This window comes from Phalacrocorax carbo, chromosome 5 (assembly GCF_963921805.1).
Source record: "Phalacrocorax carbo chromosome 5, bPhaCar2.1, whole genome shotgun sequence".
Classification (NCBI taxonomy): Eukaryota; Metazoa; Chordata; class Aves; order Suliformes; family Phalacrocoracidae; genus Phalacrocorax; species Phalacrocorax carbo.
In genome coordinates this window covers 19,018,588-19,031,790 of record NC_087517.1, presented here as the reverse complement: position 1 = coordinate 19,031,790, position 13,203 = coordinate 19,018,588, and the positions used below count along the sequence as shown (strand labels likewise).

At 38.7% G+C, this 13,203-nt stretch overlaps 1 protein-coding gene across 2 annotated transcripts in view; it reads left to right on the top strand.

Annotated features, from left to right (window-relative positions):
- The window catches only part of LY75 (lymphocyte antigen 75), a 46,260-nt gene that overhangs the window by 23,411 nt on the left and 9,646 nt on the right, over nucleotides 1-13,203 (top strand). For both annotated transcript variants that reach the window (XM_064451440.1, XM_064451442.1), the window contains exons 18-26: nucleotides 127-302; nucleotides 1,352-1,416; nucleotides 2,641-2,717; nucleotides 3,812-3,948; nucleotides 4,965-5,070; nucleotides 7,037-7,197; nucleotides 7,869-7,998; nucleotides 10,483-10,709; nucleotides 12,450-12,618. In XM_064451440.1, the coding sequence (XP_064307510.1) occupies nucleotides 127-302; nucleotides 1,352-1,416; nucleotides 2,641-2,717; nucleotides 3,812-3,948; nucleotides 4,965-5,070; nucleotides 7,037-7,197; nucleotides 7,869-7,998; nucleotides 10,483-10,709; nucleotides 12,450-12,618 (1,248 nt within the window). The remainder of the gene's footprint in view (nucleotides 1-126; nucleotides 303-1,351; nucleotides 1,417-2,640; nucleotides 2,718-3,811; nucleotides 3,949-4,964; nucleotides 5,071-7,036; nucleotides 7,198-7,868; nucleotides 7,999-10,482; nucleotides 10,710-12,449; nucleotides 12,619-13,203) is intronic.

The window sequence follows — 13,203 nt, the reverse complement described above, 5'->3', positions numbered from 1 at the left end:
GGTCAGAATGCAAGGAGTGTTGGCTCTTCCCAGTGTCAAACTGAAATTTCTTATTACATTCAGGAAAAGAAAGGATGAGTTTTTCAGATTTCTTTTTCTTCTGTGTGTGATATTTCTTCTGCACAGATGAAATTGGAATTCATGGAGCCCCACTTGTTGTTGATGGAGCAGAGCTGTGGTTTGTACCAGATAAAAACCTGAGCTTCCAGGAAGCTATTTTCTACTGTCAAAAAAATGATAGTGACTTAGCCTCTGTGGAGTCTTACCCAAAACTCAGGACAATACTATCTCAAATAGAAAAGGTAAGGAGGTATAATCTGTCTAACAGATAATTTTCACTATAGAGAAATTTTCTTGCCAGTTTTTCCAATATAAGAAAATGCTAATCCTTCATTTCTTTTTTTTCCTGTGGCCTTAATAGTTTTCAATTGTACTTAAAAGGAAAAGATGAGTTGAAAGAGAGTTATTTTAATGTCAGTCATGTACAAGAATTTTTTAAATTTAAAAGTAGCCTTAGGATGGGAAAAAAATCCACCTTGCAATGGAGAGAAAGTGTCGTAACAGGGCCACCATGTAAGCATCCCATTGTCTGCAAATAATTCACTAACAATTGTGCCAGTTCTTAATTTTATGCATGGGACAGCCCATCGTTTTTCACCTGATGAGAGAATTTAATTTGAAATGCATGATGGTCTGATAAGCCTTCACTGAAAGGGGTTTTTGGTGTTCATAGCATGAAAGCATATTCTTTTAAGGATTCTCAGCAAAACATTTCAAGTTTCAGCACCTCTGTTGCTACCTTTTTTCAGTGCTACTGCTTGTGAGACAGCAGTACTTTCTGAAATTAGAAGCTCGAAGCTGTCTTCATGAAATTTCTCCTGACAAGAAGTTACTTGGAAGGAGAAATTACAAGGCAGGAGAAATCGAGTATTTTACCTGATAAATCTCTAGCCCTTTTATGAACTTTTCGTTGTTAGGCTATCTGCTGGAAGAATGGTTATTTTGAGGAAGGGAGGAAGGTTCTGTGGAACAACATCAGCTTCAGGCAGCTTGCAGCTATGACCTGGTTATCTGGCAGAGCTCTTGCTATGAATTTTGTGGGAACGATGTATCTAGCACCCACTTAAATGTGGGCCTTTTTCTTCTAGTAGGTGCAGGGGTCCGTCTACTTGGCGTATCGGTCTTGTCATATCAGTCTTGAACTGTATCCTTTCCTATTGCTGAAGAATTCCTGCACATTTTATAAACATTTTAAATCAAAATTAATTTTGTCACTGTTTTATTCTTGGTAGAGTCTGGAGCTCTTTCTCTGAGTTGTAAAATACTGCATTTTTTTGTTCTTTATTTGCAGTTATCAAACAGTGAACAGAAGTGGTGGCTGAAGTTTATTGATTATGGCTACAGCTATCATTCACCGTATGTAGAATAATTACAGGATGCTTTATTGCAAGCTTTTTTTTATGTGCTTTTTAGGAATATAGGTAACTAGAATAGTTCCAAAGGAAAATATTTCATCCCCAAATTTGTAAAAGGTTACTTCTTCAGTATTATCCCAAAGAAGTAAGATAAATAATTTGAACTAAGCTAGAAAACAGTACAGCACTATTCAGTGACCACTGTTCTCTGCTTTTGGTCATATGTACCCACACCTATTCTTGCCATTGAGTACCTAAAACAGAGAGGGTAGTACTGTGTAGTGCTCAGAGCAAAGAGTGGTTAAGACAATGTGCGTGTAGAATTAGGAAGTGGGTATATTTCAAAATACTGTTGAAATATTTTAATTATCTGCCAAATTCCGAGTTATGTTCCCATTACAAGCATTATCGACATTAAAAATTTAATTCATAATAACTTGGTTTAGAGTTCATAAACTATCTGCCTATCGGAGCCTCTAGATTTCAGGTTGTTGGGCTTTGACATCTTAGTCTTGTCATGTGAATCCTTGAAATCTGTGGTCCTGATAGCTAATGTGTTCCATTGATCTTTAAAATGCCTTTATTGGATTTTTAAGCCTACTTCTATGTTCTGTTAATAATTGGGGAACAGAAAAAAAAAAAAAAGATCTGAAAAAAATCCTGTCTGGCTCTGAGGATATCTGAGAAATACCTGAGAACAGGGAACAGGAAGTTGGTTTAAGACATCTCTCTGGCAGTGAGGTAATGCCAAAGTCTTGGAGGGCTTCTAGCATAGCCCCGTAGAGCTGAGATGACTCAGAGAGGGCCTTGCATCATGCCATTCATGCCTGCGGCAAAGGATGGTGGGCTTCTTACAAAGAAAAATCTTCACTTTCCAAACTACTGTAGCAATATACTGCTTTGAAAATAAAACAGGGGCTATTGCTCATTCTCCGCACTTGTCCTGACAATGTGCCAGGGATTGCAGCATGGTGATAAGTTACATCCTACCCTCGTTCTGCTCATCCCCTCAACACAGTTAATTTGGGCTTGGTACATAACTACTGAACCTGCCATATATTTGTTCCTAGTCTAGTTTTTCCCCCTCTGTCCTTTCCAATATGGTAGGGCGTCTCCTAGAAACAGATACCAGCCCAAATTTTTGCTTGTGCTGGCTCTGTTGCTATCAGTTTCCACTTGAAGATCACATTGGATTGGAGATTGACTCTGAACTGTTTGTACCCAGTTTACAGTTATTTTCACGCTTCCATGATCGATTCCTGAGGGATTGCTGGTATGTTTCTAGAAAGAACTGGTATAGAGGTAAGGTTGTTTCTATTTTTTTCACCCCCTCTCTGTCATTATTATATTTAAAAACTTTTTAAAAAGTAACTGCTGTTCCGCTCAAACTCTTACATTGAATGTAAATTGATACTGAATTAGTAGTGAATGGCTGCTTGACGATAATGTAATTTAATTTTGAATAATTTATTGCTTCTGTATGGTAGAAGCCATGATAATATTTCCTGATAACCAGAGGCAAACCTGAATTCAGATGCCAAACTTTTATGATTGATTGTCACTCTTCTTGCGACATAAAATAGTTGGGTAAAATCTTGTTTTGGTGGTTACTTTTTTGTGTTTATGCTACATACTTTGAGCTCTGGAAATTAAGTCTTAGAGTTGTGTTAGTTAGAGGAGCTTGTCTGAGTACTTGCAACCACATATGCGCCTGGAGATGCAAATTTCACTAAGCAGTGGAGTCATACTGGAAGTAACAGAAATGCCACCTGTGGTACTTGAAGCTTCTTATTTCCTTTTTTTCAACACTATTTTATATTGGGGAAAATGTATAACCCATGGAGAACAAATAGTTTCTCCTGTCTACTACCATTTCCACTTTTAAAGCACGTTTTCTCCGTTATTCTGTTGTATGCTGCTGACCTCTTTTCATCCCTATTAGGCAAAACCTGCTCTTGACTAGGAAGCCAGTTCAGTTACTGTAGGAATCATGTAAAGCAGTACAGGCCAGACTCGCTCCATATGGGTGTTAAAGGATCCTTCTGGCTTTAATGACCTTTAGGTCACACATCCTCTATGCCAGAATACGAGATTAGTCCTTATATTCATAATCTTATTTCAGGATTTTTCTGTTTGAAGTTGTTTCTGCCTATATGAAGTGTTACTACTGGAAGTAAGGGATCAGACTCTGGATCTTTAGGAATGTTATGTTACTGACTGATATAAATAATTTACGTTTGTCTTTTGCTCTGCTGTTACTTTTAATGCTTTAGATTGCATAGCACTTCACTGTGGTTGCACTGAAAAGGACTTCGCTTCAGGTCATAAAGTATGGATGGCAATTGGAGTGTGACAGGCATTACCATAACTGTTTTTTAAAACTTATATTTCTGCAGACTACCCAGTTAACTGTAATGTGAAACTGCCCTTCATCTGTGAAAAAAATAATGCCTCCTTACTAGAGAAACATGATCCCAGTTACCGCCCAGTCAGAGGAGGTTGCCCTAAAGATTGGCATCAGTTCCGGAATAAGGTATAGAGATACTACAGAACAATCCTCCTTACCTGTTTTTCATAGTCCAGTAAGCTGGAGTGCCCTGCTGAAAGAGGGGACGAAGTAGCCCCGGTGTTCAGGAATGGACTGGGAGGTAGCTTTTGAAAACTATGTGCAGTGATTAAAATCATCTCCCCTACTTCTCTCTCTGTCCCTTATTCAGGATTGATGGTTTCTTAATTTCAAAGCAGTAATTTTCAGGTTTTTTGCTTTGCCATCACCACGTGTTCAGGTCTGAGAACATTGGTTGTACTGTCTAATCTTGGGCTCTGCTGTGAAGGAAGAGAAGGATTAGAAAGGAAGAGGATGAGGTTTCTGTGGCAGAAGTGTCTTGATTCTCTTGCTGAGTAATCGTAGGCAGGCAGCAAGCTGGCACTCTACTTCCTAAATTGCCTTAAGAACTTAATTCACGTAAGAATTAGAAGCAGCTTTTAAGAGTGAACCAACATAGGTCAGAAGCCATAGTATAGTATGTTTCAGTACTATGTTTTAAGGCAGTCATCTAAAGTCTTAGTGAGATTGATTCCTGTTATTTGGCCCGCAGTTATTCTGTACGTAAGAAGGAGAATGCATCAGATCTACACATAGCATTGTGCCAAGGTTTGCAAACTTACTTCATATCATTGCAGAATATATCTTTTGAGTTCCCATGTAGTTTCCCCCTGCAATACAGGTTCCTGGCCCAATGCTGTCTGACTTTAGACTTCATGTGTGAACCTGATGTAGCCAATTAAAAATTACTGAATTCTGATCCTCCGTAAATGAGGAGTTAGTCAGTGGGATTATTCATCATTTTATATTTAGCTGTTCTGTTGAATCTAATAAGAAATGCATGCAGGTAGTATAAGTTCCCTTGCTTTCTGAGAAAAATAATTATGTTATTGCAGGAAATGAGAAGTGAGTTTTTAGGGTTAGTTTAAGAACACTTTCTTATGAATTATTTCTTAGGAAGCAATTGTATGATGAAAATCAGTTTCATTATGTTTATTTTGCAGTGTTTTCGAAAGATGAAATCAGAATATTTAACATTTAATGCAGCTAATGAAAAGTGTGTAACTTTTGGAGGCTCTCTTCCATCTATCTCCAATCAAGCTGAGCAAGGTACGATGGTGAACTGGGGGCACTTTTAGTATGCAGCTTCTCTTCCAAATTCAGTATAGTTCTGCTTAAGAAATTGAGCATAGAATCACTTGGTTATCTGCAGGCATACTGGGGGCATTCTAAAAATCCAAGACCATTTAAAAATGTGTTGTCTGTTGTTGTTTGCATCATGTGGAAATGCAGTCAGCAAACATTTGAGCCAGTTTGAAGAGCAGCTTCTCTGTATGATCTTAACCTGTTATAAAAAGTTGTAAAACCTTGCATTAAGGAATGAGGATAGAAGGGTCATGACTGAAGGAAGAATTCCCATGTTTGCTTTGCAAGTTAAAACATAACTGAGACTGTAGACTTTGCACTGTGAGAACCATCTTAGGAGTTGCTTCCAGGACAAGCTCAGCTGTCTGTGTGGGAATGAGACGGGAAACACAATGCCCACTGGAGCACGTAGGATCATCTGGGTATAAGTGTGCTGAGCAGCTTAATATGGCAGCGTGTCTAAACTGACCACCTGCAAGCTCTCCAGGGTGCTGCTAGGAGGGTGGAAGGCAGGGGCACTGCAAAGTAGAGGTGTGCCACCTTTGGGACGTGCCTCTCAACGGTCGTATAAACTAGAGTCAGAGGTAAATGCAGTGAGGAAGAACTGTGTTTGCATTGGCTGCAAGTAGTGTTCAGCAATAAACTGCTGAATGAGACAGCTATATTTGCATCTGTATTCTTCTAGATAACTAACAGTTCTTTGCAGGTATATCTGAAGTAGCTCAGTGGAGTTCTGCAGTGTGCACAGTGCATATTTTCTTTGTAAGCAAATAATCTCTTGCCAAATAGAACATGTAAAGTGGACTAGGGAGGCCACTACTGTACCTATGGGCAGCAGCTGAATGGTAATTTTTGTTTTTTACTGCTGTTACTGGGGAGGAATAGGGTTGTAACCATACAGGAGCATACATGTCTGAGACCTGTGTGTTTTCCGATGCTTTTAAGATTGCAGAAGCATAGCCATTCGGAAATGTTACATCTTCTGTCTGGTTTGGTGCATATGGAAATGTTTCTTATTGTTTCTTGTTTGTTTTTCTTTACCCCCTGTAGTGGAGGCTACCTATATGGAAAGAAGGCATAGTCCTCTTAAAGAAGCATGCCTTTTTCTGTGAGCTGCTTCCACTCTTCCCAGTGGCATTAGGAGGCTGGCTAGCTCTGACATGTAAATCTTCAATGGCTTTGTTTAGCTCAGAAAAGAGGCTAAGGCTAGTCTGGCACGTGGCCAATAGTTAAGACATGTCAGCAGTACTTAATTACATAGCTTCAATTTGTCTTCCTAATCTAGACAAGCTCAGTGAATGCCTTTGGTGCCTGGGGAGTTACCGAACCCCATTGTTTTGCGCCAGAATGCTCACTAAGAGGGGTCTGATTTAAGGTTTTCCTGGCTGCAATTTTTTTCCAATTAAACCTGAGTTCCTCTGTCCTGTCCTGCTTTCTCTGATGGTGGGGTGGGCAAGCTCTGCCAGAATCCAAGAAATGTTTCTGGTCTACGGCATACGGCAGTAGGAGAGAAAGATAGGAGAATTCAGAGAGGGCAGGAGGGAGTTCGTCTATTATCTCTGCAGGGAGACAATAGAAGATGTTGCAAACCCGTGGAAAAACAGCTTCTGAAATTTGGATGTAAGTGCAAGAATGCAAAGTAGTGGGCAGCGACAGGTTAAATCCACTACCTGCTCCTCAGCTAAGAATTTGGAGGACAAATACAAATACTCTGCTCCTTTCAGATAAAATCGACATGAAAGGTGTTATCTTATGGAAGGAAGGGATGATAAGTGTTTGGCAATCATAAAGGTCATTTAGGAATCGTAAAGGAAAATTAAGTTAATACAAATGGGGGTTGCATTATCTTACTTACGTGAGGTGGGTTTTTTCAGATGTTTATTGTTGTTGTCTGAACCACAATATATACGTTTACTGTTCTGCCCAACAGATTATATAACATCCTTGCTTCCTGGTATGCCAAAAGATATTTGGATTGGTTTGCAGTTTCTGTTTAGCACAAGGGAAAACAAATGGATAGATGAGAGTAGACTGCTGTATAGTAACTTCCACCCACTCCTGTCAGGACGATTAAGGAAAATTCCACTGGACGTAAGTTCTGACTTTTGACTTCTCTTGACTATTGAGTAATAAAATTTGGAATAGTGACTGTATTTTTAAAAAAAAAAAAAAAAGCCAAAACGTATGTAACAGACCAAATCGCCCAGTTAGTGGTTTTAATTGGCAAACAGTAATGGAGTTCTGTTTACCTTTATTGGATGACAACTTCTGAACTGAGATACAAAACACTGAAGGGTGAAGGAAAAAAAGCTGAAACAACTGTTCAGTGACTTTTCTGGAACTTCTATTTGCAATTTAAAGACTACATGAAAACAGTCATCAGAGAATTCATCATCAGTAATTCTTGGTTCAGATACACTTAGAATGCATCTGTAAACCATTATAGGTTGGTATTTTGCTCACTGCTCTATCCAAGGTGAAGTATAATAAATGTAATCGAATCACACCCACAGACAAGATTTATTTTAAGGATTAAATCTTTTCATTTAATATTCTCTCCTGTATTTAACTTATTAATTCTTTTTGAGCTCAGACACCTGGTAGCATTTGTAAAATAGGTAAGCTGTATTGCACCACTCCTTTGAAACTTCTTAAACAAGTTCAGACAGCTCAGATTCTCCTAGCCTACTGTTACTTTACCTTCTCTACACAAATATGTTTATCCCTTATTTGAGTCTGATAAGCCTATTTCTGGGTTTCAGCTTTTTGATGAAGAATTTAACAATCAGTGTGGTGTAATCCTCAATGATCCCAAATCACAGTATGCTGGAACATGGAATTTCACTGCTTGTGCTGACAAGCACTTCTTGGGTATATGCCAGCGGCCTATAGGTAAGTCTGAAGAGTCAAAATAAATTAGAGCCAAAGTTCGCAGTTAAGATGCATGTGCCAGGGGACCTTTTAATGCGTGTAAATTGTTGCACTTGAAGAGTGAGATTCTTATAGAGACTGAGTAGGTAAATTTTGGAAAAGCAGAATGTGGAGGATGATCTAGGACCTATTATCAGCCATTCAGACTTTTCCCTTTCTTTTTTCATAGCCCAGTTCAAAGGAAATCTGTTTTCCTGAGAAGGCTGTGTGGTTTCAGTGGAACCATACTTCAGCAGACGGGCCTTTAAGGCTCTGTGGGTATAGAGGTCATGTACATCAAGGGGTGGAACAAGTGACTCCTTTTTCCTCTTCAGAACTGTGGAAGCGAGAAGCCCTGGGAAGAAATCTCACAATATTTCCATCATCCTTAAACATATCCTGTGGGTTTTATCACTGTCAGAATATGAGGTATCAGGTACTTTTAACATTTAAATCAGTCTCCCCAGAGCAAACCTTGAGGGCATACATGGAGAGTGGTAATTTGGAGTGATGCAGCTTTTTCCCTAGCTTCATATAGATCTGTTGGTGTGAGTGGGTTTTCTTAATCTGAACTAAAAACAATATTCTGATATAGCCATGTGGGTTCATCAACGTCAATTACTGGAATCAGATCAAACGCATTTTAATTAAATTTACTGCTGTGGGCTAATGTTCAGCATACCCACTTCTGAGTATGTTCCTCTATGTAAATAGTCCTTTTAACTGACTAACATGTTGTCTTCTAAAAAAACCCATGTGTGCAAAACACCCAAGAATATACTCACCTTCTTAATTCTCAAATAGACAGAGAGATTGCCCCCCCGGCCCCCCAAAACCACAAAAAGATCATCTTTGTTTCAGTGCCAAGTACTTCAGAAATTCCAAGTGAGTAGATTAGAAGTCTGGATGGAAGAGATGTAGTTGTAAAAACTAGAAAAGGGGAATTTTATTAATAGGACGTTGACAGTATATCTGCATAGATCAGTATGTTATTAGTCTGGGCTGACTAAAATACTAAGCACTTCTTCCTAGCCACAGCTGTAGAAGGTGTAAAGGGAAGAGGTTTTGGACTGCCAGAGAACGTGTCTTGGTACAGCCTGGTCTCACATACCATCACTGTATTAGGGATCTAAGGATAATTCAGGTTGGAAGGGACCTCAGCAGGTTGCAGGGACATCTGTGAGAGAGTCCAGGTTGCCTAGGGCTCTATCCTAGGCAAAAAAGATGATGCAGGTTGCTTGGAAATCTTGGCAGAACTTGCAGAACTTCTTGAGACATTAATCATCAGCAGTTACTTCTTTCAGAAATGGACACCTTCCTTGCTACCTTGTTCCCAGTTTGGTACCCCTTGATGTGTGATGGCACCCTTGGTTCCATGGTTTTCTTTTGTAGCTGTTTACTAAATGAAAGGTTTTGGCAGCAGACACAAACCACTCAATCTGTTTCAGCCTTGTCACTTTTCTGATCTACTGAAAGCTGTGAATTGCATATAAATATCAAAATAATATTACGTTTCTGTCTTCTTGTGTTTTGGAAAATGGCCCTGGCAGCCTATCAATCAGCCATTTATGTCCTGTTATTTATAGAGTGAATTATTACCTCCCCATCCCCGTGAGCTTTTTCTGCTTGAGATATTTTAAATGTCAAGGATTTTCTCCCTTTTGGAGAGACCAGTTTATTTTTGGTTGTGTATAAAATTTTGGGGGTTACCAGGTTTGTGTGCTTTAATTTACCACCCATGGGAATGTTTGCATCTCTTATTAACTGCACTTGCTATGCATCGCTGAGCTGTATGCCTTCCGTATGATGCTGATCGCTGTGATAACAGTCAGAGCTCAGAGCAAAAATAGTGAATTATACCCCTCCCTAGGCAAGGTGGATTTTCTGCAATTAGTTAAGTACATGTGGAGGCAAAACAATTCCTACTATACCCATAGATGACAGTAAGGAATTCTGGGATTGTACTGTACACTGTAAAATCTGCATAGACAAGTTTGTGGCCCATTAGGTTCGCATAAGCATAAATCTACAGGCTCCACAGAGATCAGTGAGTCAAGTTTAGCTGTTGTTATGTTGCAGCAGAGAGCAGTTGCTCTCTCCCATTCTAGTATTTAATTAAAGTTATAGAATATGTTTTTAATTCAATAAATAGAACTCTTAACATTATTTAGCAGTTAGTTAAAAATAGAAAAATAGAAAAAAATGTGAAGCTAAGTCGAAAGAGATACATAAAAATAGATGGGCTGAAAATAATCTTTTTTTCCTTCTATGTATTTTATAACTAAAGTGTCGAAGAGATTTGCTTTTAACTGTAATCACTAGCATAATCTACTGTCTAAGAAAATAATTTTTTTTCCCCCAGGGGACCTTCAGACAGGTTTTTCTGTTTGTTACAGAGAAATTGGGAGTTTAAAATGTATTCCAGTGATTAACCACCTAATAACCGGATTTCTTTCTTACTTATAGGAAGTGGTGGTAACCAGACAGAGCAAGTCCTTAATGAAACATTGAGCTATCAAAATGTTCAATACCTAGTAATTCCAAAGAATTTGTCCTGGAGTGATGCAATGGCTGCATGCATAAGCAACAACATGCAGTTGGTTAGTATCACAGATCAGTTCCAGCAGGCTTTTCTCGCTGTTCAGGCTGCCCTTCGTAATTACCCACTGTGGATTGGACTCTTCAGCAGAGACGTAAGTTTTATTTTCCCCTCAGACTATGGCTTAAGGTAATTTTTAGAGTTGTGTGAAATGGAAACTAGGATAAAGAGTTGCAATGAAAAATTAATTTCTGGGGTAACTGTTTTCATTTAGGGCTAACCATCTGGAGTCTCCCAAGATTAATGTTCTAAATCTTCAGTTCTCTAAGTTACATAGTTGTTGAACTCCACTGGACAGATTGATGATGATGAGACAATTTTAAAAGATAATAGGATGAAGGGATATGTTGTAGGGTAGCAGCAACACAGGCCATTCAATTATATTTGTCTCTTTGGTTATTGAATGAGTGATTAGTGTTGTCATTTAATATCACTGCCACTGTTCACAGTACCACTCTAGAAAGACAACCCAAAATACGTTTTATAAGGGAGAAACTAGAAGTAGCAAATAAAATCCAAACCAAATCATTGAACACTTCTGCAGAAACATTCCTAAAGCTTAACTTAAGACTCTTTTGTTACTTCATGTTATTTGCGCCTGTGTTTGAGTTAGAGGGAGACATCCCTGAGACAGGTTAGTGGGTTTTTATTTTTACTTCTGTTTGTTTTGTCTTTGGAAAAGTCAATGCTGGAGATATGACTTTCCCTTTATTAGCCAGGGCACCTCTTGCAGATCTTCACTGTGGACTGAGAGCTTTCTCAGCTCTTAATGAAATGGCTTGGGCTTGCTTGCAGGGTTTATCTTTTTTGTCAAGCATGTGAGTGTTGAGATAATTGCAAGAAAAAAGTTAAAATTTGAGAAGTGCCTTACAAAGGCTGGTGGTGCTCACTCAGCATCTCTAGTGTTATGATCTTCCTATGTCAGTAATGGGCTACTGAGTATTCTAGGCAAAGTATGGGGGGGAAGATAGAAATTTGCGTATATACTTCATGGAGAATGTTTTTTAAAAGGAAGCAGGCATTTAATCTTAGTGAAGATGGGGAAGCCAGAACAACCTATTTTTTTCCTCTTTTGAATCTTCAGCTGTAAGTGAAGATCAAATGATTCATTTTGCTGCATACAACTCAGGCATGCGCTAGCTTTTCACTATTGCAACACTTCATTATTTGGGCACAATTAAAAAGTCATATGAAAGGAAATTATAATGAAACTGGTCAACAGAACTTGTTACTCCAGTGCTGGAATCATAGACACAAAAAGATACAAGATAAATTAAATTACAAAGTGGCAGGGGGATTTCCTGAAGACGACTTTTAAATGTAAGATTCTTAAAGGATGGCATGCTTGATGCATGTTGGTTTTTCTTATTCCTCCTGCATCCCCCAGGGCAGGAATGCATCTGATTTAATAAACCAGTTAAGTATTTAATAGATTACTTTCATCTCAGTGTGGATTAACTGACACTGGGCCTTATTCTCAGATATTATCCTTTTTCCAAGACCAGATAATTATATCCACCATTGATTTGCAGGTGCAAATGACATAATTTGGAGATCTCATTGCCAGGCCTTCATAAACATAGTAGTTAAACATCAGCATGTGATAATTTGCTGTCTGCTTTAGCTAATTCATATTTTTGCAACTGCAAAACTTAAAATAACGAAGCCTGTTATATTATGAGCAGCAGATCAGATTCTGAGGGCAGTGGAACAGTTACAGTTCTTAGCAGAGACACTGTAAATGTCTAGCCAGTGTAAATGTATTATTGTGTCATTTTCTGTACCTAATGTTTTTTACTGTGTAAGCTCATCCCTTTTACTTATACAATGCTAGGGTGGAAAACACTATGGCTGGCTGGATGGGAAACATGTTAGTTTTAGTCGCTGGTCTGAAGATGATCAGGAAACAAGTGAAGAATGTGTGTTTTTGGATACTGATGGCTTCTGGAAAACTTCTCTCTGTTCCTCTGAAAACCGAGGTGCTATTTGCTATGCATCAGAAAGTATGTATCCTAGCATAATATTTATAAAAGGTGAACTTTGTTTCATTATGAGGCGTAATTGATAATTGCAGATTGTAAAATTCAAAATCACAACTTTTTAAAACTTATATTTCCTCAGATAAGCTGATTTGCATGCCAGGAAAAAAAGAAACAAACTTCAAACAGGGGTCATACACCTGTTAGTCTTTAATCCACATGTTCGTTACAAATGAATTTGGCATGGGTGCTTTGGGCCAGCCTGTGCTCTACGTATTGTCAACTGATTCTACCTTTGCACTGTTTCTCTGAGATTGTTGCATACTAACCTCTCTGACTTGCATGTGGAAGAAGATTGAGGTACCTCTGTGCTATTTACATCTTAATGTTTTGACCTCCTGAAATTCCTTGAGACATGTAAGTCTGTACAGGGAGGAGGTACGTGACTACATGGAGAAGAAAGATAGCAGGTAGACACCGAATTGCAAGGTGTAAGTTACAGTCACCTGCAGTTCACAAAACCCTTCTAAATATATACCAGTTATAGCAAGACAGGAACGTAGCAGGACATCTTTTGAGGGGGGTACCCGTGTAGCATGGCTCTTTTCT